The sequence below is a fragment of the Lacerta agilis genome, chromosome 6 (assembly GCF_009819535.1).
Source record: "Lacerta agilis isolate rLacAgi1 chromosome 6, rLacAgi1.pri, whole genome shotgun sequence".
Lineage (NCBI taxonomy): Eukaryota > Metazoa > Chordata > Lepidosauria > Squamata > Lacertidae > Lacerta > Lacerta agilis.
In genome coordinates this window covers 57,253,219-57,280,978 of record NC_046317.1, presented here as the reverse complement: position 1 = coordinate 57,280,978, position 27,760 = coordinate 57,253,219, and the positions used below count along the sequence as shown (strand labels likewise).

The 27,760-nt window shown below is 41.3% G+C and overlaps 1 protein-coding gene across 1 annotated transcript in view; it reads right to left on the bottom strand.

The window, feature by feature from the left end:
* The window catches only part of CR1 (complement C3b/C4b receptor 1 (Knops blood group)), a 97,211-nt gene extending 86,020 nt beyond the window's left edge, over positions 1-11,191 (bottom strand). The window contains exons 1-7 of the mRNA XM_033153971.1: positions 11,007-11,191; positions 5,861-6,049; positions 4,443-4,631; positions 3,712-3,811; positions 2,479-2,564; positions 2,034-2,078; positions 1,792-1,836 (exon numbers count right to left, since the gene is read on the bottom strand). Coding sequence (XP_033009862.1) covers positions 1,792-1,836; positions 2,034-2,078; positions 2,479-2,564; positions 3,712-3,811; positions 4,443-4,631; positions 5,861-6,049; positions 11,007-11,073 — 721 coding nt within the window. The 5' untranslated portion in view covers positions 11,074-11,191. The remainder of the gene's footprint in view (positions 1-1,791; positions 1,837-2,033; positions 2,079-2,478; positions 2,565-3,711; positions 3,812-4,442; positions 4,632-5,860; positions 6,050-11,006) is intronic.
* Between the last annotated feature and the right edge of the window lie 16,569 nt (positions 11,192-27,760).

Here is a 27,760-nt window from a genome sequence, read left to right as displayed (position 1 = left end):
TATAAAAATTTAACTTTACTTAAAAACACAAAAACACCTTTATCTTAATCTTTGCATTGTAACCTAAAACTTAACCAAATATTCTTACAGCTAAACTTATTTCTTCTATCATTTATCATGCTGCTTTTAACTTAAATTCAATATCTCCTTACTTATATAAAATAAACTTATAATTAACAGACTTCACACTCCGATTTCGGATGCCATGGCAGACCATCTATATTATACATTAATTAGTTCAACCCACTCCCCTTCTGTCCATTATCTTCTCCTGTCTTTCACCAGAACCGAATCTCCTATTATATTCTTCTAAATGTCCACAGATCCAGGTTGCAACCACAACAAACCCTGCATCGAGCTCCAAGATGTTCATCCTCTCCATTCTGAGTTTCTCCGTGCCTTTGTGCCATACTTCTTCTTCTTGTAGAAATCTTAATTCTATGTCCCTTGACCCCGGGCTGCCACCTCGGAGTCTGGATATTAAAAATCTTTCCGTTCCAGGGCTGCTGCCACCCCCTGAAATCGGCCCCTGTTCCATTCGGATTTGCTCAGCCATCTCAAACCATCCTTCCAGCTCTTTGCAAAAGTCTGTTTCCATTGAATAAAACTTTCGAAAAGCCTCCTCTGTGGAAAACAAATTCTTTCCATTTATAATCGCACTCAAGGCTCTTAGTTTTCGATCAAGCAGTTCCAGTTGAAAGACAGTAAGCTTTTCCTCATCCTCCCAGTCCTTCAGTGCCAACGTAAGCGCAAAGTCCCACATCTTCGGGGGGGGGGAGGTGGGTATCAAGTTACGTTTCCTGTCTTTCCTTCCTTTGTCTCAATTTTTTCCTACGCAAGTCCAAATCGCCGCCATTTCTTCCGATGCCGGGGTATAAAGACCAAAACTTCAAATGGAGATATTTTTTCCTCAGTTAACCCCCAAAAGGAGATCTCAACAGACTCAACTTTCAAGTTCCAAATACTTTCAATTGATTATTGTAGCAGCAGTCACTTAAAGAGTTAATTTCTTTCACCGCCCGAAGGGAGAGAGGCGGGCTGCCTGTTCTTCTTAATCCCAGAGCTTTCCCGGAATACAAAGAGTCAGTTAATTACTCACAGCTTCTGGTTTCTTAGCAACTCCTTAATGACAGGTAGAACAGAGACGCTCATCACGGACTTTGCCGCCGCATGTAAACATCCCGGTTAGGGCATTTCCCCTCAAGCCCGACTCCGTGGTCCCTTCACCCCCACTCCCCCTTTACAGGGGGCGCGGGGGAAGGGTTCGGAGCACAACGGGCACTGCCGGGGAGCCCAGGGCACGGGACGCTCTTCCCGTGCCCCAACCGAAGCCCCGCTATGCGGCTGCAGGGCTCCTGACCCCCGGGATGAACTGGGTGCTTCGCAGCCGAAGCAGCCCACGACCATCCATCATGGCGCCAGCCGCCGGAAGCTCATACCTCTGTATAGTTTAGCCTATGCTTGAACCCTCATTACCGCTTCTTTTTTGTTTCTGAGCAACAAGCCACATATTGAGCTGGTTTGCAAGGGCACACTATGCTAAATCTGATAGATAGATAGATAGATAGATAGATAGATAGATAGATAGATAGATCAGATGCCAACACTAAGGACATGGTAATAATCAAAGTTCTCCAAGGAGTTACCGGTAACAGGTATTCAAATAATTACATTGCAGGACAAGACAAAAAGAACAGAACATTCTGAAATCCTAATAAAAGCTCTGAATTAACCACTAGTACCACAAGCAATTACAATGCTAGGTATTGAAATGAAAAAAAGTTTTCCTACCTTTATTATTTGTAGCACTACCTCTTGGTGGTGGTACAGTTTGCCCTGTATAAGAGGCACAGGCAGATGGATTTAAAGTTTTTGCTTTAAATGGTAATAATCAAAAACTCTCAAATGAATTAACAGGTTTTAGAACAAACTGCAGAAAAAGCAAAAATAACAACATAATCCCAATAAAACCTAAAAATAATAATTCTGTGTTGACCACACAAGCTATTGCAATTAAATAATTTGTTTCTAACCTGTTGTCTTTGTAGTTCTATCTTCTGTGGATTCTTCAGTTGGTCCTGCATAAGAGGCACATACAGGCATATTTAGTTCTTGCTCTTATAAAACATTACAATTTAAAGCTTTTGCTACTCCTTAATCTAGTGTAACTGAGGGCTGTCAGTTTCTATGGCCTATGACATGAGTGATGCAATTAATACTCTCTGTGGTTATCAAGCATATATAGACACACACCATATACATAAAAACAACTCTGAACCAAAGAAGATGAGCATGCCAGCTAGAAGAATATGGCATCCTCATATTCTTACTGCAGATATTTGAGTCTATTGGCATTTTTTTCTATGAAGAATAATGGCTTTTCCTTGGCTCCCCTTGGAGACTTTAGCTGCTGTTAGGTGGCTCAATATAAGGTGGTCAGTCCTAATTAATCTGGTATCTGTCACAAGAGAATCTTACGTTGACATTTTGGAGGCTTGTGGGTCCATTCAACATGATCTTTCTTCCACTGACACTGAGTAGTAGGTGATCCATTTAATCTGTACCTAAATAAAAGGAAAACTACAAGGTGCACCTTTGTACATAATTCTTCAGTGGTTCCTTTAATAGCTCATAATTTTGAAACACACACTTTTCCGATATCAAGCAAATTAGAAGTTAGCTGTGCATCCTAACAGAAAGATTTTTATTGTCACTGCATTGCAGTTTAAATGTTTTTCATATTATTCCCCATAAATGAAGGTTCTATCATCTTTGTTTATAAAGGTTATTGTGAGCTACTGTTCCCAGAATTCTCTAAGGAAGAGGAATTGATTATTAAACCACTCTGAGAATTGTAGCTCTTTGAAAGGGGTCTCCTAACAATGCTCAGAATCCTTAACAAACCATTGTTTCCAGGACTTATACTGCTTTAGATGGACAGTGCAAATGGGTCCATGTATGGTTCATCATAGAATTCCTCATCACAGAGCAAGTGCTTCTGATATTCTGCTTCTCTGTGCTACCCTCCGTATCATCAGGCAATGCTCTGCCACTCCTGGACAGTTACGAGACCTATTAAAGTTGGCTGAAAGTCTCCCAAAACCTGATGCTGTCTCTGTCAAATAATGATATGTAAAAAAATATCATACAGTAAATCTTATGCAATTTAGCATTAAACATCTGATAATAAATTTGCAAAATAAACCCAACACAAGAATAAGGCAGAGCCAAGAACCCTTAACTCTGTTAGATTAACAAACAGTTTCTCAAACTCTAGGTGCCGAAATTCTTCGGAATAGCAACTTTTTGAAAAAGTGGGTAGAGGAGAGCATTACTTTCCACTTGGAGAATGTAGAATATTCAACACTTGTGGAAAGTATTTTATTGCATTCTTCCTGCCAGGTCCTTTGTGAAATAGTTGACAAGGAAGTTCAGAGCTGGTTTATTTTGCAATCCACCACGTTTGGTTTGCTTATTCCAGTTTTCTGAGGAAAAACCTCATCCTCTCAGAGTAAATAGGAATGTATCATACTTACTACCATAACATAGCTTTCCTGAAGTTTATTTTAAGAAAGTACTAATGGCATGATTGCCTCAACTCTTAAATTGTTTTTTTAAAGTCAGATAAACTACAGATTTGTTCTCCAGAATTCACCCATAAATTTTTATGTATTAATTAAGACTTGCTAACAGAGCCAAGTTAACACACACCCATCTTCACATGTGAAATTTACTTTTGCCAAATACAGGAAATTAGTTAGAATAACAGCATCACCGTGTTCTGGTTTTCCTGGATCACCACATGGTTTTCCTAAAGAAAGGTGAGATTAGCATATTAGGATCATATGGATATGGCATTCATTGACAATTTGATTCATCAAATATTATGCCCCAGGTTCAAAGGGTAACTAAGAAAGCTTACGATCTGCCTATGTTTTCAAGAAGCAGCCCCTTACAGTGTTAGAAAAGTTGTCCTTTAAGTGAGAAGAAATTAACAAGAATGCTGATACAGGGTTGGGGCACCAACATCTACGGAATACATTGACAAGCTGTAATGTTTGCAGAGGAGGGTAGCCAAGATTATCAAGGGTCAAGAAACCAAGCCTTATGAGACAGTTCAGGGAGTTGGGTATGTTTAGCCTGGAAAAGAGAGACTGAGAGGAGATATGATAGCCATATTCAAATAGCTAAAGAGCTGTCATGCCGCATAGAGGATGAAGCAAGCTTATTTTCTCCTGCTCCAAGGGCTAGGAGCTTTCTGCAGCCATTCAGAAGCCGCACTTTGGAAGTCAAATGTTTCAGAAGTTGAACAGACTTCCGGAATGGATTCCATTCAACTTCTGAGGTATGACGGTACAGTATCATACTCTTCTGAACATATTACAGATGAAAACAAGATTTCAACTGTGCGATCTTGAAGTTAATTGCAACAAGATACTGACCTTTACAAAAATCTGGGATTTGTGTCCAAGTGTAATTCTCACGACAAGTAATAACAGGAGTTATTTCAGGGATAGTGTCGTAACCTCGGCGGCAGAGATAGGCCACAGTGGTCTTGGCAGGATAGTAATCCTTCCTTTGCCCTTTCTTTAATTGAGCAAATGCGGACCTTGGTGGGCTCATGCAACTGCCTGGCAACAAAAGCAGACAAAAGAATGGGAAAATGTGCTGGAAAGGATTTGACAGAGAGAAAGAGACTTTTTCTTTTGATTTTTGAACCTTTTGATTGCAATACTGCATTACGTGACAAATGCAGACAATTTAGATAAAGAGCAACTGGCACTGTCGGCATTTTGCTGCCAGGGTAATACCTTTCTGATTGCTGAGCCATTTGTGGGTTGCAGGTATTACTCTGCCATTTCAACGAGGAACTGAGAGTCACTCCAAGGAGTTTTAGCTGAATTTTAGGAAAATGTGGTTTTATCTGCCAATATTTTTAAAATATATGTATCTTTTTATTTTTTATATAAAATATAATAATATTCAGAAGCAGTTATTTAAGGCAGTCAGGTCGCAATCTGACAGCCGAACCCCCCTCTCTGATTCGGAGGCGGTCAGAGAGCGAACCTCAGATGTTGTGAAGAAACCTTCATCCAGCATTATCGGGGAAAGAAAACCTCCGGGAAGGTGGAGTACAGAGCGAGGGAGAGATCAGCTTGGACACTGCTTTTTAAAGAGTCCAGGCCTGCATATCACATTCCTTTTATTTCAAAACGTTAGGTATATCTGCTCTAGCAAAACCTCAACATACCAGTATGCAGAATATTTTGGAGGGCACACACAATAAGGGGTTGTATCCAACTAACTTAGGTCCAGGAAATAACCCTAACTTCCTCTCACCCTGAAAGTGAGGAGGGGTGACAAGAGGCCCAACATTGGAGGGGCTCAGTGCCATGCCATGCACCTGTGACATCATGAGCATGGGGCTCACCTGTGATGTCACTCGCGTGGGGTGCGATGCGTGACTGTGATATCACACACATGCACAACTGGGAGGAGCCCAAGCGCCTAGCCCAGCTCACCGAGCTTGGTGGTGGACCAAGCAAACCTTCTGCCAGCCAGGCTGCGGCGTGGCTGAGGCTGGCACAGTCAAAGTGGGAGCCACTGCTGCGTCTGGCACAGCAGCAGCGGTCGGTGGCAGAGGCAGGGAAAATGGCGGCAGCAATGCAATTGTAAGACACACTGAGAACCTGTAGAACAATGGGGTATAAAACATTTGCTTAAAATCCATCAATACACGAATTAAACAAGATCCCATCCTTGATTCTAAAATGAATAGTCATTTAAAAAGCCAAAAACAACCCCCTCTTTTTCCCATAACAATATGTCAAGGATAGGTACATTAAAAAAATAAACTTACCCACACAAAACTGTTCTATGTGTGTCCACGATGAATTTTGAAGACATGTTACAACATCTATTTTTCCATAGATATTAAAAAAGTTGCCCACACACTTGTAAATTACCGTTGAGTCTGGAGGGAAAGATGCACCCTCAATATTCTTATTAGGGACTGCATTGTGAATGACTGGTGGAGGGCCACAATCACCTATGACAGGCAGAAAATACTGCTTTTAAATCAATGCATTGCTGGTATTGTATTCAAATAATATTGCTATGGATATACAGTGGTACCTCGGGTTACATACGCTTCAGGTTACAGACTCCGCTAACCCAGAAATAACGCTTCAGGTTAAGAACTTTGCTTCAGGATAAGAACAGAAATTGTGCTCTGGTGGCGCAGCGGCAGCGGGAGGCCCCATTAGCTAAAGTGGTTGCTTCAGGTTAAGAACAGTTTCAGGTTAAGAACAGACCTCCAGAATGAATTAAGTACTTAACCTGAGGTAACACTGTACCTTGAGCACTGGCAGAAACACACATCATTACCTTGTTCAGTATCATTCAGCTTTCATGCAGAATGCTGTGTTTCGTGTTAGATATATATTACAAGGATGACAAAGTGCTTATAAAACAGCTTAAATGTACAAACCTTTAAACAACCAGTATCTCATCCATCCATCTTCCCAACCCTGAAACAGTCCCTATTTAGCAAAGGGGAAATGAACTAACAGAGAGTCATTTATCCCAAGGCTCTCAGCCAATCTAATTCTCTGTTTTAGCCTGCAATAGCTGTAAGAATAAAAAAACCAAACAGATCAGGCAAAGCTGATCTTAGTAAAGGTAAAGGTAAAGGGACCCCTGACCATCAGGTCCAGTCGTGTCCGACTCTGGGGTTGCGGCGCTCATCTCGCTCTATAGGCCGAGGGAGCCGGCGTTTGTCCGCAGACAGCTTCCGGGTCATGTGGCCAGCATGACAAAGCTGCTTCTGGCTAACCAGAGCAGCACACGGAAACGCCGTTTACCTTCCCGCCAGAGCGGTCCCTATTTATCTACTTGCACTTTTGACGTGCTTTCGAACTGCTAGGTGGGCAGGAGCTAGGACCGAACAACAGGAGCTCACTCCATCGCAGGGATTCGAACCGCCGACCTTCTGATCGGCAAGCCCTAGACTCTGTGGTTTAACCCACAGCGCCACCTGGGTCCCCTAAAGCTGATCTTACTATTAGGCAAAGTGAGGTAGCTGCTTCCTGTGGTTTTTATTGGTTCCCACCCTCAATCACTACATATATTTAGCCTTTTCCAATCTCCTGAACTGGCAATGAAACTTGTTTGTTTCTGAGTTGGGCAGGATTGGCCAGTTTTCTCATCTGGTCACCTTCCAATACCTGTATGTCATAGGCAGTAGTGCTGGGAAAGTCCTCTGTTTGAGTGAGCAGGCAGAATTGCAGCCAGCTCACGACATGCACTCTACAGCAAGCATTACATTTGTGCTCATGTTATTCTGCTGTCATGCCTTCCTACCGTAGTTTCCAGATCTGCCAGGGAAACCTTGCTGACGGTTCCCATGCCTAATAAGTAAGCACTGTGGTACAGGGGCCCATGGTGGGGCGTTCTCCACTTTACCCTCTCTTCTGAGGTTTGTCTCACCACCACATTCATTTTGATGGCAATGCACCTCTTTTCCTATGTCCTTGTGGAGGGGCAAAGTGTGCAAGGGATTTGTGAATTTTGGTTGGTCCTGCTGCTTTTCAATCTTTGTTTTGTATTTTGTATTGGGTTGTTTTATGCTTTTTTAGATTTATGGTTAAGTTTGATATTGAAGTGTTTGATTTTGAAGAGGCCTTTAGGTGAAGGGTGGATTATAAATACTTTTGATTTTAAAAAAATGCTCCTGCTGCGTTGTATACAGGTGACCATTTTGTGTGCACTTTCAGCCCTGGGGATGGAATAGGCTTACAGTCTTAAAGTGTTGGAGGAAAGAGTTGCCTATGTGTATGCCTCTGCCCTTCTAAGGCTACCAACTTCCCTCGGCGTTGTGGTGGAACCTATTGAAGTAAATGTCAGCTGCTAGTGAGCTTTTGGCCATGGAATGATGTAGGAAGCCAGCCAGATCTTTGCCTCAGACAGCAAAATGCCATGCCAGCTTGTGGTGAGACAAGAATGACAAACCACCAGCCTGCCCAGGAATCAGCTTTTGGCACAATGCCACACTTAACCCACATTTAAAGTGCTGGCAAATTGTACTTTTAAAAAGCTGGGAGGGGGAGGAGAGGAAAAGTAAACAAAAGATTTAGCAAAACCGTGTTTCCTGTGCTCACAATATTTACAGAAAAGCCATGGAGCTTTGTAATACTTTGTAATAAGTAATTTTGTTGTTGCAGCTGGGAGAAACGTGGAGACAAGAGCATTACACTAACATACTGTATATGATTGCGGCATTATCAGCCAAGCATCACAGGGCTCACCACAAACCTTATTTATCCAACAGTGCTGCTCTGCCTACACAACAGGCTTCCATGTACACATCAAAATTAACTCTATTTTCCTGTCACCTCCAGCCCCCTGCATGGCCTCAAAATCAGCTCTGTAGGGATAGGGGACCCTCCAGAGCATATTGGGGCATGCCAAAGGCCAGAGATCGGCATTTGGCAAAAGCTGAAAGAACCTAAGAAGAACCTTGCTGAATCAGCTCAGTGAGCCATCTAGAGCAGCATCCTATTAGGCATCTTGGCCAAATTTCAATACACCAAATTGGGCATATCAGAACTTTGTTCTCACAGATTTTGAAGGAGTATTCTTTAAGGATGATGATGTAGTCACTAGCGGGCTGTGCTCGAGTATGCATAATTACATATACTCTTCCCCCTCAACAGTTATAAAAGTTCTTCTTCAGCTTGCAATGCTGAATCATTGGAAGGATGTGATTAAACATACAGCAGTAACAAAAATATCTCTAAGTCATCGGGCAGTATCCAATGAAGAAGCTCAGGTAGCGGAAGGACTTCTGGTTCCGCAATATAACTTCCCCTTTCTCTCTCCCTGCACACCCCGTAAAGTAGTTTGGGGTTCTTCCCTTCTAGAGCATACTTAGGGAGCATACAAGGAGAGGAAAAGGAGAGGATGTTCCACAGTGCAAACAGAAATCCTTGGGCTAATGAAACTATTTTGTTGGATACTGCCCATAATTTCAACTCCTCACCAGCACACAGCACTACTTGAAAAGTCCCTGCAAGTTTTTTTTTTTTGGCAGCTGTTGTATATGCAACTGCTTTTTCAGCAATTAACTTATCACTGCTTTCTGATTTAAAAAAAGCTGGTTTCCGGCTGAGCAGTCTCATACCAATGCTTTGCTAAGAAGCTCAATCAATGTTTTTTTAAATTTAATTTTATCTATTTCTAATTTTAACAAAGTGATAATAATAAACAAATAAAAATAAAAATGCGATGGTCTGACCCCTTTCCTTTCTAACAGTGCAAATTCTACAAATACCTTCCATATCTCATCAAAATCATTTCTCCTGTATATTCCCCATCTTACCTTGATAGCACATGTTAATTTATAATTAATAGCTATATCCCACACCTCTTTATACCATTCTTCCATTTTATATTCACACAGCATTAGTACTGGAAAACTCCCTGCAAGTTCTTTGTGGCAGCTGTTGTAGATGCAACTGCTTTTTCAGCAATTAACTTATCACTGCTTTCTGATTTAAAAAAAGCTGGTTTCCGGCTGAGCAGTCTCATACCAATGCTTTGCTAAGAAGCTCAATCCAGATAAGATGGAGGCACAGTTTGCAGGTGGTTCCCTAGACTGGATGGAGGGGAAGAAGCCTCCTCTTGATGATGTTACATTCCCTCCAAACAAGCAGGTAGTAGTTTGGGGGTACTTCTGGATCCATCACTGTCGTGGCCCTGGTGGTGCGGAGTGCATTCCATCAGCTTCAGATGGCAGCCCAGGCCCAACTATACTCCTATTTGGGCAGGGACAGCCTATCTTCTGTTGTCTATGTTAGATCACTGCATATAGGATTGCAATGGAAGGTGATTCAGAAACCCAGCCAGATGGGTGGGGTATAAATAAATAAATAAATAAAAATATTTTTTATCATTTATCATAGTTGGTGCAGAATTCAGTGGTCAGATTGCTCAATAGGGCAAGACGGCTTGAGCACATAACACCAATCTTGGCCTGACTACACTGGCTACCAGTTAAGTTTCCAAGCCCAATTCAAAGTGCTGCTTTTGACCTATAAAGCCTTATGCAGTTCAGGACCCCAATACCTCAAAGACCACCTCTCTCTGAATGAAGCACCCTGGACCTGGCTTTTGTCACCTGGAAGATCTGGAGGGTGGCAATGCGAGAATGGACCTTTTCAGTGGTGAATCCGTTTGTGGAATGTTCTGGCACCATCATTATATAAAAATATTTTTTAACCAGGTATTTGCCTCTTAATTATCTTTGGCCTTGAGTGGGTGGAATGTTTTAATCCTGCCTTTTAAAAATAGGATTTTCCCTCAGGGTATTTGTTTTTTCTTTTCTTTTAGGCTGGCTTCAATGTATGTATGTATATATATCTTGAAAGTTGCTTTGAATTACCTTGGTAAAAAAGATGAATAATTTTAGATAATATTAATAATTCATTATGTCCTTTTGAACAGAATGGTACAGAGCACACTTAAATACTGTGCTAAGCTAACTGCCCCAGAACCATGTACTCCCTCAAACTGGATTGTATGAAAATAACCTCTGAACATCACATCATATAGGCCCTGTTCTAAAAGAACTGCATTGACTGCCAGTTCATTTCTGGGTCCAATTTACAGTACTCACTTTAGTGTTTTAAGCCCTAAATAACTTAGGCCCCACATAGCTGGAAAATATATATTTATATATGGGGTGTGTGTGTGTGTGTGTGGGTGTGGGTGTAATACACACACACACATATACCAGGTTTCCCTGTCCCTTTGAGCCACTGGGAGCCTGCTACACACTCACACACACACAAGTAGAGGAAATCCTTCCCTATAAAGAACCAATATTTGAAGTCGGGAAGGATGGTGGGCGCTCCTAAACTGGCTCCCAGTGGCTCAAAGGGGCGGGGGGGGGGGGAATGCCCTCTGTCGAGTCGCGGCCGTTTCCCGCTTTCCCTCCAGCTACTCACTCAGGACGCCGGAAAGTAGTGAAGAAAGCAAGAGGAGCCTCGGGCAAAGGCTGGGCGGCGAGAGCATCGCAGCGCGCACCGTCCGCGCCCTCCAAGAAGAGCCTCTTCCAGGGAGCGATTAAGGTTTCCAAGAACGCCGCCGCCAGAGTCCGGGGGGCGGAGCCTCGAGGGGAGGAATCCGTCAAGGCGGAGAGCGCGGGAGGTTGTGGCGACGGGCGAGGGGAACCCGCGGCCTCCTCTTCGTCCTGGGAAGTGCAAAAGCTGCAAGGGAATCATTTGGTCATCTTTCCTCTCTTCTCCTCTCCCACAGTTGTTTTCCGCGCTATCACTTGAAGCCTGGGAAGTTTGGCGGTTCGTTGTCAGGCTTGCCAAGGATGTTGCTACCACAGAATGAAAATAGTTACCAGGTGCTCGTTTGGGGAATTTGAAAGTTTTAAGACCCAGAATTATAGCCTCGCTCGGTTTTGCAGTTACGCCCCAAAGCGGAATGTTAAGGGTGTGGTGATGATGGTGTTGTTGTTTTTTGCAAGGCGTGTGTGGGAATGCCGTCATGTGTATTTTTTTTTCAAAGATATAAATGCATAGACTCGTAAAACTCGCTCCAAAGTTGGAAGGGACACTAGGGTCATCTAGTCCACCCCCTGCAGTCCAGGAGTCTCCTATATTCACTGGTGTCTGAACAATGTTGTATGTCATATTAGATTAGTGTCAGGCCTGGGGAATGTGCATAATGTGTGTTCCCTACACTCTGGCCCAGGGCCAAATGTGGCCCCCCAGGCCTGGCTGGCTGCTGGCCCTCAGAATTGTCGTTGGGCCATTGGCCTGATACAGGCTCTTATGTTCTTAACATTGCAATTACGTTAAACTGTGAAGTTCCTCTTTTTAACAAATAAATGAAATTTCTCCAGCTACATCCTGTTCTTCTGCCACATCCTGAAGGCTGAGAGCAGTGACAGTTGATTGCCATGCTGGCAAATGTTGTTGCTACCTGCAAAATAAACATTAATACAGCAAGTCTGTGAGGTAGGGTAGGCTGAGACTTAGCGGTAATTAACAGACCCAAAGTCATTCATGGAGGCTTGTGGCTGTGTGCTATTTTGAGTGATGATTTGAGCCTAGGTCTTCCAAAATAACCACTGCACCACACTAACTAGAATATGGCAGCCATGAATGGAGCCAGGACAGAATGGAATTCAATATGCTGACAATATGCTGACTTCACTGCGAGAGGCAGTGAAGGATAGGCGTGCCTGGCGTGCTCTGGTCCATGGGGTCACGAAGAGTCGGACACGACTGAACGACTGAACAACAACAAAATAGCATCTATATCGTTTTTAGTGCAGGTTTTGGATTTATGCTGAGACCATCTTCATAGATGCATTAATCAACTCTCTGGTTGCTTGTTGATTAATGAAAGCCTTTATAATAAAAGAGCTAACTTGCCACACACTTGTTCTTCTAAAAGTTCACATCCTTATTTTTATTGTAAAAAATAATAAAGCCTACATAGTAATTTTTCACAAGATACTTTGGGAATGATTGTTACCATAAAATGTGGATGGTAGAAAAGAGAAGTAAGTGGAGATGGGAGGAAAGCTAAATGTTTGACCTTTGATTAAATTTCCAAAATTCTGGAAGAGTCAGACACGACTGAACGACTGAACAACAACAACAAACTTAGTTTAGGTTCCATGCCCCACATTTTTAATGAGAAAAAAACTGTTGTTACAGGTATTTCATCTAAACCATTGTTTTTTAGTACCCACCCAGGGTTTTCCCTCATCTTTATTAACCAAAGGCCAAATTTGCCTCCCACTGGTTTGCTTCACAGTAAGTCTGAATATGGCCCATCCTCCCTCTCCCTTTAAGAAACAGCACTTTCTGATTCAAGCCCCGCTCTCAATATAAATCCTATCATTTTCTGTCAGGTCTGTAGTATTTTTTATTCTTTTTATAGCTTAGTTTATTTGTATCCTAGCCACTTTTTGGTACTATTTGTGCTATATACTACATGGGAACCACCAAGGGACCAGATAACATTACAATGGTATCGTCAGCAAATAACATTATCAAATGTTCCTTTCCCTTTATTGTGGTCCTTTATTATTGAGGTTGTCTCTTAATGCCATCACCACTGGCTTCAAAGCTAGAACAAATAACAGAGGGAAGGGGGGCAATCTTGTTTCATTCCTCTGTATATTATAATGAATCAAGAGGCATGCCCATTTGTTCTTATTGCTGCCTTTGACTATTGGTAAATCAGTTTGATGGCATGAATTATTTCATGCCCCAGAAATAAATTAGAAATTACCTGAAGGAAGAGCTTGCTTTCTGTACCACCAAAGGCCAGGCTGACACTGAGCATAGTTTTTGTTCTTTACAATGGTGAATTGACATTTAGAAAGCTCCTAACTGGATTAACTGTGTACCTGTAGTCTTTCTGTAAAGATCTCTTGGATCCATTTCTGTAAACAATTGGGTAAAAACTATTTCATCTATGGGTGGATCTAGACACAGGTTAAAAACGCTATGAATAAGTCAGAAATTAAATCGTTACAACAAAAGATAAAAAGGCCTATGTAAAAATCCATATAAATTCCTTTTTGCTCTTTGGTGCCACCTGGTGTTGCATGTTTATAACACATTCAAAATGTATTATTGTGATGAATGGATTTGAGTCCTATGTGTTGACAATACAATGGTACCTCTGGTTAAGTACTTAATTCGTTCTGGGGTCTGTGCTTAACCTGAAACTGTTCTTAACCTGAAGCACCACTTTAGCTAATGGGGCCTCCCATGCCGCTGCACCGCCAGAGCACAATTTCTGTTCTTATCCTGAAGCAAAGTTCTTAACCTGAAGCGTTATTTCTGGGTTAGCGGAGTTTGTAACCTGAAGCGTATGTAACCTGAAGCATATGTAACCCGAGGTACCGCTGTGTTGCTCTACAATGCTCATTGTGTCTGGGCAAGCATTTTAGCTTGCCAGACAGAAAAATCCCCCTCTCCCTGCTGCATTGTTCTGGAGGCTCTCGTGACACCCCCAAGCCCATTTTGATGGACACAGGGGAAGAGAGGGCAGAAAGACCACTTCCCAAACCAAAGTCCTTGCACGGGCTTCTGCTGATGGGGTTCATTTGTTGAACCCCACCCCACCCCTTTTTTGTCTTTTTGTTATGTTTATTCAATAGGTAAAGTGGACCTGATGCATCTGTTTTTCAAATGTCTGCTCTGATCATGTGTACAGCAGGGTGAAGTAGAGGGTGGCTGCAGTTCAATGTCAACATCAAAGACTAATCCTCTTCCTTCTCTGCTCTTCCTCTTTGCATTCCATTGCTTTAGATACTTTTCTCCCTGAGCAGCTCACTTTCACTATTGGAGTCAGGCTGGGAGAAAAATACCTAAGACTCTTGCCAGGAATTAAGAAGGCAGGGGTGAAGATAAATGAATAAACAACCCAACAGTTCTGTTTTAGCCCAAATAGCAGGCTTGAAAACTCACTGTAAAACTTCAGCCTTCCGAATAAAATTATTCCCTTCCCAGTGGAATTTGAACCTGATGTAAGTTTGAAATATCTTTCTGATTTACCATTGTACGGAAACTCCCTCTGAGGCATTAATCTTGCCACTGCAAAAACTGGAAATCTCATGCCTTGTGTTTTATAATATGCTTAATGTGCATGTTTACAGATCAAGAATGAGATGTTATGGCCCACCCAGACTAGTGCTTTAACACATTGTCTTCTATGTAACTTTGCTCTTGACTTGTGGGAAAGTGCATTGTTGTTGTTCAGTCGTTCAGTCGTGTCCGACTCTTCGTGACCCCATGGACCAGAGCACGCCAGGCACGCCTATCCTTCACTGCCTCTCGCAGTTTGGCCAAACTCATGTTAGTAGCTTCGAGAACACTGTCCAACCATCTCATCCTCTGTCGTCCCCTTCTCCTTGTGCCCTCCATCTTTCCCAACATCAGGGTCTTTTCCAGGGAGTCTTCTCTTCTCATGAGGTGGCCAAAGTACTGGAGCCTCAACTTCAGGATCTGTCCTTCTAGTGAGCACTCAGGGCTGATTTCTTTGAGAATGGATAGGTTTGATCTTCTTGCAGTCCATGGGACTCTCAAGAGTCTCCTCCAGCACCATAATTCAAAAGCATCAATTCTTCGGCGATCAGCCTTCTTGATGGTCCAGCTCTCACTTCCGTACATTACTACTGGGAAAACCATAGCTTTAACTATACGGACCTTTGTCGGCAAGGTGATGTCTTTGCTTTTTAAGATGCTGTCTAGGTTTGTCATTGCTTTTCTCCCAAGAAGCAGGCGTCTTCTAATTTCGTGACTGCTGTCACCATCTGCAGTGATCGTGGAACCCAAAAAAGTGTAATCTCTCACTGCCTCCATTTCTTCCCCTTCTATTTGCCAGGAGGTGATGGGACCAGTGGCCATGATCTTAGTTTTTTTGATGTTGAGCTTCAGACCATATTTTGCGCTCTCCTCTTTCACCCTCATTAAAAGGTTCTTTAATTCCTCCTCACTTTCTGCCATCAAGGTAGTGTCATCAGCATATCTGAGGTTGTTGATATTTTTTCCGGCAATCTTAATTCCGGTTTGGGATTCATCCAGTCCAACCTTTCGCATGATGAATTTTGCATATAAATTAAATAAGCAGGGAGACAATATACAGCCTTGTCGTACTCCTTTCCCAATTTTGAACCAATCAGTTGTTCCATATCCAGTTCTAACTGTAGCTTCTTGTCCCACATAGAGATTTCTCAGGAGACAAATGAGGTGATCCGGCACTCCCATTTCTTTAAGAACTTGCCATAGTTTGTTGTGGTCGACACAGTCAAATGCTTTTGTGTAGTCAATGAAGCAGAAGTAGATGTTTGCAATTTGGTCTCTGGTTCCTGGTCCACTAAGTGCATTAGTGGTGTATTGATCCTGCGTTAGATTCTTCTGCAATGTTATTCCAATGCTATCCTGTTGTTGCTGTCCAGAAGGGCTATAGCACAACAAAAGCAGGATGAAAATAAACCAGTACATTTGAGGTATAAATATTTACAGGATTTCAGCAGGGAGCTATGGGAGATGCACTGGTTGGGAATGAAGAAGTGTGACCACCTCAAAGCTTTTGCAGGATAAAACAGTATTGTTATCTGATGAATGTGAGCACATACACTGTATTAGTCTATAAAATTGCATTGTTTGCAACTGCAGCGAATAAAATATGAGCAAGAATTTTGAACCAAGCATCAATGGTTTGTAAAGAAAACTTTAATTTGAGAAAGTTAAAATTAAGAACTATCTTCAAAAAAAGTTTAAATTGATTTTAATTTTGATTCTGATTTTGTTTTCCCTGGAAAGAGTATATTTATGTATCCTTTATTATTGTGTATTTTATTATATTTGCTACAAGCAATAAATATTTATTGAAAGCAGAATAAGCACAAAGCGTAAGGAATGTGCAGTGAAAAGGACTTCTGGAGGGGCCATTAGCTCAGCTACATGCATGCCATCTACATTCTAGACTCAAATATGCCTGGAGTCATTTGATAGTAGCAAAGTTGGCTTATCTCACATTAAAACTCTCTTGCCAAGTACAGAACTTCTTCATGATTGGGTAGCTTAGCAGAAGAGAAGCATGTCAAACAGATGGCAAATGAAAATAAATGCAACTAGAACAAAAATGTGTTTTAAAAGGACATGCATGATCAAAGCAGCCATTGATTTAATAGGTTGCTGCAGCTTTTATCTTTTGCATGCTTGTACACATGTATTTGTTACTACTTTATATTCATAGTAACATTGCCATAGTGTCATGGTGGATGAGGTGGCAGACAGCTTATTCTGTACCTGAATAGATATATGAAAATTATTATTTGCTGGTATGATTCATTTTATATGCTATATTTTTTCTGTACCTATACTACTGCAATAAATAAATAAAAATAAAAAAAATTGTCCAGTAGCACCTTAGAGACTAACTAAGTTTGTTCTGGGTATAAGCTTTCATGTGCATGCACACTTCTTCAGATACCAATTTCGTGCATACAGAGCCCAGAAGACATATAAAACAATAATGATATTGATCTATTGCAAGATCATCAACCTCATATCCTTGGTTGGGCTGAGTTAGGTGAACTCAGGGTGTGTTCACATTGGCTGCCTTAGAACACAGTCTGTCCCCCACTTCCCAGTGTGTTTCCCAGTTCTTTCCCCTCTAGCTGTTCAGATCAGCACAGCTTCATTAGTGTCAGATTCATTTCTGTGTGTATATACACAAGAGAACATTGACAAGGTCCCATGTGGAGCACATTACAGTAATCCAAACAGAGCGTAACTAAGGTGTGTCAAATCAACATCTCAAGGAATAGGCACAGCTGGCACACTAGCTTTAACTGTGCAAATACACTTCTGGCCACTGAAGAACCTGAGCACCCATCAGGGCTGGGTGCAAAAGAACACAAATTGTGGGCCTGTGTATTCAGGGAGAGTGTTACATTCCATCCAGCACAGGCTGAATCCCTATTCCCTGTTCTGTCTCCCAACTGACCAAGAGCATACCTGTCTTGTCTGGATTAAGTTTCCATTTGTTCACTCTCATGCAGTCTGTTACTTGTGACAGACACCAGTTTAGAACTGAGGCAACTTCTGCAATAAGAGGACACGGGTGGTGCTGTGGGTTAAACCACAGAGCCTAGGGCTTGCCGATCAGAAGGTCGGCGGTTCGATTCCCCTTTATGGGGTGAGCTCCCATTGCTCAGTCCCTGCTCCTGCCATCCTAGCAGTTTGAAAGCACGTCAAAGTACAAGTAGATAAATAGATACCACTCTGGCAGGAAGGTAAACGGCATTTCCATGTACTGCTCTGGTTGGCCAGAAGCGGCTTAGTCAGGCTGGCCACATGACCCGGAAGCTGTACGCCGGCTCCCTCGGCCAATAAAGCGAGATAAGTGCCGCAACCCCAGAGTCTTCTGCAACTGGACCTAATGGTCAGGGGTCCCTTTACCTTTACTAACTTCTTTTAATTTAAGTAGAAAGGATGGGTGTCATCAGCATACTTGTAACAATGGAACCTGAAACTCTAGACAAGCTTTCCTAGTGGCTTCCTGTAAACGATAAATCACATGGGAGACAGAACAGAATCCTGAGCAACCCTGCAGGCCAAACATGAGTTCTCCACCACCACTTTCTGGGTTTGTCCTTCCAGGAAGGAACAGAGTCAGTGAAAAACAGTGCCTCCTTGTCCCATCTTAGCGTGGCAGCCCAGAAGGATACCATAGTTGATGGTATCAAAAGCTGCCAAGAGGTCCAGCAGAACCAATAGAGCCACACTACCCATGTCCAGTTCCCGGCATAAGTAATTCATCAAAGCGACCAAATCCATCTTTGTCCCATAACCAGGCCTGTAACCAGATTGAAATGGATCTAAATACTCCATCTGCTCCAGAAATCCCTGGAGCTGAGATGCCATCATACCCTGGGATATTAGAAACTGGCCAATAATTATTCAATACGGTGGGATTCAAGGAGGGCCTTTTCAATAGAGGTCTTTTAACTGTCTCCTTAGGCTTGCAGGATCCTTGCCTTGTTGTAAGGTGGCACTGATCACTCCCTTCACACATCCAGGCAGTTCCTCACTAGCTTTTTTAATGAGGCATAAGGATGTTCTAGTACACCTATGGTACTAGAACATCCTTATGCTCTCACATTTCCAAGTATCCTGCCTACATTCTTGGGTTGTACAGATTGAAAAGTATTCATTAACACTGGACAAGCAGAGGCCAAAGTTACATCCACCCAATGTATATCAACTATAGTGTCCAAGTCAGAATGGATCTGAGTGATTTTTTCAGTGAAGTGCTGGGCAGGCTGTTGAGTACTCTAAATTCTCCCATGGGTCAGAGTGTAAAAGATATCTGACCACTCAAAACAGCTCCACTGGATGGCTCCTTGCTGATGCAATGGAGGCAGAGAGAAAAAGAGATCGTTGTTGTGCTCACTGCTACAGAATAGTTATTCAAAAAGGCTCTAGCCTGTGTTTGGTTAGACTTATTCTAACCAAATCACTCTAGTTGCTGTCTCATGTGTTTCATCATTATGTGTTTCTAGAGAACCGGGGGGGGGGGGGTGCTCCACTCAGTGAGATACTCATGAGCAATCATGTCCACCACCTTGGTTATTTCTTTGTAAGTCCACCAGTGCTTCAACAGAATCACCTTCCAAGGCAACAGGAAATTCCCCAAAAGCCATCCGCCACCTGGGATGGACCATCTTAGTTGGTCCCTCACCTCTGCAGGTCCCTCACCTCTGCAATTCTAAACTCCACCAAGAAGTGGTCTGACCATTAAAATGGAACTATAGAAAGTTTATCCACTCTAAGATCACCATCATCCAATCCAGCACAAAAAGCCTAGTCCAGAATGTGCCCAGCTGCATGTGTAGGACCAGAAATTATTGGGAACAGACTCATGCTTCTGACAGGGGAGCTTTAATGTCCCTGAAAACAAGCACCAACCCCAAAACCACCATGGCTAGCTGAGGAAGAAAACTGTAAAAAACTGTTATACAGTTACCATAATGCCACATTTGGCTTCCAAATATATTTCAACAAAAGCATCCCATGAGGCTTTGTATAAGATAGAATAGTGCACAGAATGCTTGGCTAGGTGCTGTAAAGGAGAAGTTTGAAACTGCTATGTGATGATAGCTGTATCAACCCGAGCTGCACTGCACAATCAGATTGGGAATAGAAAAGCTAGTGATAATACTTAGTGTCTTTTATTCAACATTTCAATTTATTTGCACACATTTCTTCTCTATACATATTTAATCAATATAAATAAATAAATAAATAAAATAAAATAAAATAAAATAAAATAAAATAAAATAAAATAAAATAAAATAAATTCTAAAAACAGTGTATAACAAACAAAATACCTTCATGAATATAGCAAGCTTTAATTCAGACCATATGAAGCACTGCACTTTTCACTCGAATTGATTTTAATGGGAGAGTTATTTTATTTAACCTTTTCCTATGGAAATTAAGGTGTCTCAAAAGTGTTCCTTGATTTTTTGGCTAAGTACACAGAACTTTTGTTTGCCTATGATTATTTTTTAAAAATAGTATTTTCTATTAGGCACATATTACTGTTGTTTACACTTTTGAAAATCATCAAGGCACCTTTAGAATTCTGCATGAGAAAGGCTTCAGGAGGTCAAAAGGTTGGTAAATTATAACAGCTACACTTGCCCCTCCGTTTCACGAGATGAACAAGATTCTAGGAAACAAATGGTAACATTTCACATTTCCTACACAGAACCCATTACATCTTTCCATGGTTTGAAGGAAGAATAATGCACATTGCCAGGGTAGATACACAATCAGTTCTGCTTGGCTCTGTATTTGATTAAGGCACTTAAAGAGACATTCTTCAAGGGAAGCTGGAACCCAGTTCTACGCAAAAGAGCAAATGATGACAATTGTGTTGGGGCCCAGTACTGCTTCATGCTTCAAGTAGCTGAATAGCCTGGATGGCCAGTTTTTAATGAAAATTGCTTTGACTTTCCCCAGAGTCCTTCCTTCAATTCTTATTTCCAGTTATAAAAATTAGAACTGTTAGGAATTAATGATCAACTGGAAGGGTGCTGGATTACGGATTTACTGGAGAAACCTTGTTCAATTTGGAACCTCTGGGATCCAATCTAGATTTTGATACCGGCATGTGAAATCGAGGACTACGAGGACTACGAGGAGTTTCAGGTTCTCTGTAAAAATAAAATAAAATATTTAAAATTAATAACCTATGTTCCAAACATTACATCATTTTGTTTTGTTTTCCTGTCAGGGAGGAAAAAAGCAACACACAAATACATCTGCATTCCACTTCATGTTATTCAAAATTTAAAAGTAATGTAAGTAACTTTCACACTGAAGCAGTAGCCATGCTGTTGCTTCTTGGGCAGGAAAATCAACTAATTGTTAGCAACTGCAGAATATTAGAAGTAAAGCAGATAAAGTTAATTAGGATTATATAAGCACAACAGATATAAGAGTAGAAGACACATAGCCTAAGTATAGAAAAACTAGTGACTCCTAACAGATTCCTTTTGATGAGCCTGCCCTTCTCCCCACTGGGGTTGTTATTGCCTCTGAATCAAACAGAACTCTTGCATGCTTTGGTATCAAATCTGAATCCAACAAAAGTCTTAAAATACATGTAACCTACCTGGGACAGAAATTATTGCACTGAATATTGATAATGAGTAAATAATTACTGTATTAATCTATGGAAACATATTAATTAGCGCTAACAAACTAAGAGAAAGTATATGCATCGTATCAAAACAGTAAAATCATGCATACAAAGCTACAACAAAAATAGACAGCCCTGGATACAAAAATAGAAAGAAAAGCCATGCAAGAGAAATGTGCAGACTAAGTTATTGTTGCAAATTGTTGGTTTAGATTACAGCACTGGCCTAGATTCTTCTGGGGGGGGGGGACAAAACAAAACATTACTGCCTTTAGACAGACTGTTTAACAAATCCATTTTCTTACTATGTCTGAAAGCAAAAACCACAGACTGCAAAAAACATTTGTAAAAGAGAATAATGTTTTATAACTTTATTTAATAGTAGGTTTCTAGATTTTCAGGGCCAGAATAGTAATTGGCAAGTCTGTATTAGGGCGGACAGTTGATGTAAACTGAGAAATACCATTTCTGTCACATCAGAACACCAATGCTGGAAATGGGATAAAATACTGACTAGCTGTTATAGAATATTTACTGTGTTTTAGTTACAGTAGCTTTTATTCTGTGCTAGCAGATTAGTGCAACTGTTCAACAAAAAATGTGTAAGCCCTTTCTGAACACTAAGCACATGTATGCGGAAAGTGTGAGCAAAGTAGAAGTCAAGAAGCATATGGTAGCTCACTCAGCAACCAAGAAGGGTACAGACAGCTTCTCTTGGGCTGACTCACCCAGTTTTCATGTAATATCTGCATTTGCAAAGTCCAACAACTAGAACAACCACAGTCATAATAATCACAAGACATCCTTGAAGGGAAAAAGGAGAAAGATGTACCAATTAATAAGACAAATAAATTGTTTTTCTGTTGAGGAAAAGCAATAGTATCAACAGAAGTCACAAGACACGTTGTTACCTTGCAATACTCAATGGACATTAAAACCACTCGGGTGGATGAGCTACTGGGCACAGTAAGTCTCTAGACACATACGTACCTCAAGCAGCAAGTCCACTGTACATCTGCAGTCACCCTTTTTGAGGCAGATGTGCAGTTGTCCTCAGAGATTGATTGCAGCAATGAATTGTTCCTGCCTCAACAGATGTCAATTCTGCAGACTGAGCGGCCCTAATGACAATCAAAGAGCAACTCTCCAACCCAAGTAGTGTGTGAAGCTGAAGCAGAGTCAACAGATTGCCCACAGCATTCGAGTGATGTCCAACATGCGTGTGATGTCACACGTATCGCGTGTCATGCATGTGCAGCAGAGGAGGCCAAGCACTGTGAAGGAGCTGGCCATTAGCCCTGCAATGTGTCTCTCACACACAGCCACCTCAACACTAGGCCCCTAGAGTTGGCATGCCTGAGCTCAAGACACCCTTACTCCTGGGGATTTTTAAAAATCCCCAGTCACACCCAGGTGCCAGAACATTAAAAGCCACAGCCTGGGGGAAGTCTGTGCTGAATATGAGGACATCTATGTACATTACAGGAGCAAAGACAGTGGAGGAAGCAGAGCTGGCCTCACCAGACAGACAGACAGAGTATATCCATCTGTACCCTAAGAACATTTGATAAAGAATCAATATCTACTCCAAGTAGGAGTCTTCAACATTTAAACCACAAATTTGAGAAAAATGTTAGTGAAATGCACAAGGCATGAAAGTACAATAGCAGTGATTGTACACTGAAGTACAGTAACTTACTCTGTAATTACTTACCAATAATAATTGCTGTGGTGTTTTCAGATTCTAGAATAGAAGAAAATTAAAAGTGTGAGCTAAAATTTGAAGCAATTTAATTGTTACAGATTGTGTCTCTAAGTTGTATGTGTTAATATTTTATTGAAGGAATTTCAGTTATAAGGAAATAAAGTAATACAGACAGTAAAAAGAAAGGAAAGGTGAGATTAAAAAAATGAACAAATATATGTAGAAAGAATCAATATACAAAGTTGCAATGTAATATACTCCCATGCATACTCATATAAATAAGATACGTCATAATCCTAATAAATATGTGGATATTAATGCTACATTCTGTATAAACTCAGTTCAAATGTTGTCATTTTTTTTCCAAACAAAGTCTATGTCTATCAGCAATCCATTCATAAGTCACGAGTGTTGTCATATTGTCAATCCATTGATTGAAAATAATCTTATCTTTATTCTTCCAATTCATCAGTATCAGTCTCTTGGCCACCATTTGGGCAAATAGAATCCATTTTCATTGTCGAGTTGTTAATTTCCATGCAATAGGTATATAGTTCAAAAGAAAATTCTTTGCTGAAAGCTTTTTCTTTTTCTGCATAGTCATAGTTATACAATGCAGCACTTCCTCCCAAAACATAGTGCGTATACAACACTGTACAAACTTATGTTTCAAGTAGGCATTGTCATTGCTGTATCTCCAGCATAGAGCTTTACCTGTATCACCTCCATCAGGCGTCTCTGGATAGTGCGTCGGTCCTATACAAAAGATGGGATTATTATTATTATATTTATTTATATCCCACCTTTTCCCCACAGTGAATCAAGACAGCTTACAGATAAAATGGAAACAGCTTTTAAAAATCATGTAAAAACAATTTAACATTAATATTGTGTGTGTGACCTATTAAAAATACAGACAATTACAATAAAAAACATCACAGCAGCAGCCTCACCAGTTCATAAAAGTTGTATAGGAAATGTTAAATTAAAGCAAAGAAAACTGTAAAGCTTATATATTTGCTGTCCCTACAATTTTTCAGCTGTACCTGTATTGTCTCCAGGAGGCATTGTCTCTGGACCTCCTCCTATAAAAAAGAGGGGGTTGTTATTTTTATATTTATTTATATCATGCCTTTTCCCAGACAGGGAGTAAAGGCAGCTTACAGATAAAATGGAAACAGCTAAAAAAAAGTCATGTAAAAACAATTAAATACTGGCGTGTGAGAGAGAGAGAGAGAGAGAGAGAGAGAGAGAGAGAGAGAGAGACTTATTAAATACAGATAAATACAATAAAAAACATCACAGCACCAGCCCAACCCATTCATAAAACATATTCTCACAATTTCTGTACATTAGCTTTTCCACTGACATTTTCTCATTTCAGTTTTCCCTGCTATCCTTTTTTATTAAGAGTTTTCAACATAAAATACAATAAAAGCTGAACTAATCTAAAGAAGATAAATAGGAGAGAAGCAAGAATAACCAAAATAAGAAGATAATGAATAATAAAGAAAAGTGGCAGAAGAAAAGAAAATACCAGGTCCTCTACCACAATTATACCTTAACCTTTATTCCACACACACAAGTGAACCCCCCCCCCCAGCTCTCACATGGGTGGGACTTTCTTCCTCTTCCCGCAGCCTCCCACCTTCGGAGATCCTTTCCTCTGCCCCTTAAGCAGGGCCTTTCATCTTCCATCCATCACCTTCCTATGTGTATCTTCATCAATCCAAGATATGAAACTTCAAAAAGCATATATATAGACAGATAAACTTAGCAGAGAGAAAACAAGAATTAAAGATAGCAGAAAAGAAAGCTAAGAAGAGAAATAAAGAAAAAGATGGTCTTCCAATTCCTTTCTCACACAGACAGAATTCAGTTTTGTTTTCGCAGCAAACACATGGATGGAGATTTACAGGCAGTAAAAAAACGAAAGGTTCAGAGCTTATCTTATCAGTTGCATTCTTTTGAAATCAAGTAATTCATTTAAGCTTGGATTTGTTTGTTTTCTAGCCTGTTAACCAGTGATTTTTGGGTCCCCAGCAACCTGCCAGCTCTCTGGGTGCTAATTAACTGGCGGATCATGCTATCTTTGAACTTTAACCACCTAGTTTGCCTTAACCTAAATGCAAACTCAGATGGTTGAGTGCCTACTGAACTGCAGCCAGAATATCCATTGTGAAACAATGAGATATTTGCATGCTTGGGAAAAGAAAACCTAAAGAGGCAACCCCTTCAAAACATAGACTAATGAAGAAAGAGCAGGCCAAACAGCAGTTGAACAGAGTGACAGCTGGAAAAGAAAAACAGAACATGGGAGCGGACAAGGGAAATGGAATGCACTGACTGGGGGAAATAGCTTGCTAAATTCTGAATAGGCACAGTTCAGAAGGAAGGCCATGCACCACAACATTCTGTTGCAGGTTCTTCTTATGGCGTGTAATTCCAGTATCTCAAAACTACTTCTGCACTACTATGTACCCAAGTCTCCTCACGATATTCTTCTAATAAAATTAATCCTCTTTCTGCTGACTTATCTCTGTAAATATTAACAAGAGTCCGTTTCCTCCACTCTGGTTCTATCCATAAACACAATTCTTGCTCACTCCCCACTTCTTAAAATGCACCCATCAATAACAGTGAAAAGCAAATGTTTACCATTTCCAGGGTCCAGGGTGTCACCTCCTCCTCCTCCTCCTCCACCACCACCACCACCTCCTCCTCCTCCTGGAACAGCTGTATAAAGAGACTGATATCAACTTTCAAGTGCTGACAGCTCTGCATTAATGCCTTCTTTTAAAATTAGCCCATATAGGGTGCCATATGGTCTCAGAACACCAAGTCCTCTTTGGAATCAGCTTTAGGAAATTAAAATAGTTTAAAAAAATAAATAAATCTGATGTTATTTATATTTTCATTTCTTAATAAGCCAACTTTATTTTTCAATGTCTGATATTATCTGCATTTTTCTCTAATTCTATATTGTCAGGGAACAGTCAGGGACTGGCGAGGCGGTGCAGGGGCTGTCAGAGCATACAGAGCCCCAGCACCACGGGGAGGGCAGTACAATGGCCAGCGGGAACGAGAGGCAGGAGGGAAGCTCAGCGAGGAGAGGGCTGGGGGATGTTCCGAGCCCAGCCACCACTCTGGTCAGGGAAGCCAAGAGGGAGCCACAGCGCTTCTGTCACCCCAACTACGTAGAGGGGTAAAACGTAAGGAGGGAAGGAGGAGACTTGGGGTGCCAAAATTCTTATGCTGGGGGCGCTCCCGAAAAGCACCACTTCCGGGATCTGAAAGTGACTAAGGTGGACATGAACTTCTGAGCTCTGCACTGTACATATTTGCACAATAAAACCTGAAAATAGCAGGAGCGGAGTCAAGCCTCTTTACTCGTGAGAAACCCCTATAGAAACCTTACATATATTGTACTTGTCCATCACGAGGCTGGCGACTGAGAGCATGTAGGTAGTCAAGGATGTCCTTCTTCTTCTTTGGCGATCACTCGTAGTCGAGTAAGATTGTCTTCCATGAACACAGTCTTAACAAAGAGTTTGTAAGTGACTGTGGAGGCTAATTCTGGATCCACACGTCTTTCCACAGTGGGGACATAGGTTTCTGGTTGGGAGTTGATCATGGTGAGGGGTTGCCAAACGTGTTTTCCTCTTAGCATGTTTCTCTCTTTCGTCCTGAGTTTGAGTGTCTTCAAAGCCCTTTACCAACAGTTACCTTCTCCAACTGCAGCGCTCGCAGGCCAGTGTTTCCCAGTTGTCAGTGTTTATACTACATTTTTTAAGATTTGTTTTGAGAGAGTCTTTAAACGTCTTTTGTTGACCACTGGCATTACACATTCCATTTTTAAGTTCTGAAAAGAATAGTTCCTTTGGAAGACAATAGTCAGGCTGCATCCACACAACATGAATTGTCCAATGAAGTTGATGTTGAAGAATCATTGCTTCGACACTGGTGATCTTTGCTTCTTCCTGTACACTGACATTTGTTTGCCTGTCTTCCCAAGTGATGTGTGAAATTTTCTGGAAACACTTTGGATGGAATCTTTCGAGAAGTTGGAGATGGCGTTTATAAGGCCAAATGGAAGGATGAGAGGAAGAGGAGACTAGGGGTCCCCAAAATCTGATGTTGGAGGCGTTCCCAAAAAGCACTACTTCTGGGATCTCAAAGTGACTGAGACGGTCATGGATTCTGAAGCTCTGAACTGTACATATGTGTATAACAAACTGATGTAAATATACAGATCCAGAGTTGGTACTCTTACTCGTGGGAAGTCACTACCAAGCCCTTACATAAGTGGTCCATGTTTCACAAGCATGCAGTAAAGTTGGTAGTACAATAGTTTTGCAAACAAGAATTCTGGTTTCCCTGAGAATGTCCCAGTCCTCAAACACTGTGCACTTCAATCAGGAGAAAGCTGCACTTGCAGAGAGCAGGCGATGCTCAATTTAAGCATCAATGTTGGCTCTTGTGGAAAGATAACTGCCCAGGTAGGAGAAGTGATCGACACTTTCCAATGTTACACCATTGAGTTGGATTTGTGGCGCTGTAGAGGGGTTGTTTTGTGCTTGTTGGTGCAGCACTTTGGGTTTTTTTATGTTGAGCGACAGGCCAAGCTTTTCATAAGCTCCTGCGAAGATATTTAGGATGGTTTGGAGGTCAGATTCTGAGTGTGCATGCACTACGTTGTCATCAGAATGCTGAAGCTCTATGGTGGAAGTTACGGTAAACTTACTCTTTGCTTTCCGCCTACTCAGATTAAAATGTTTTCCATCTGTTCGATAAAAGATT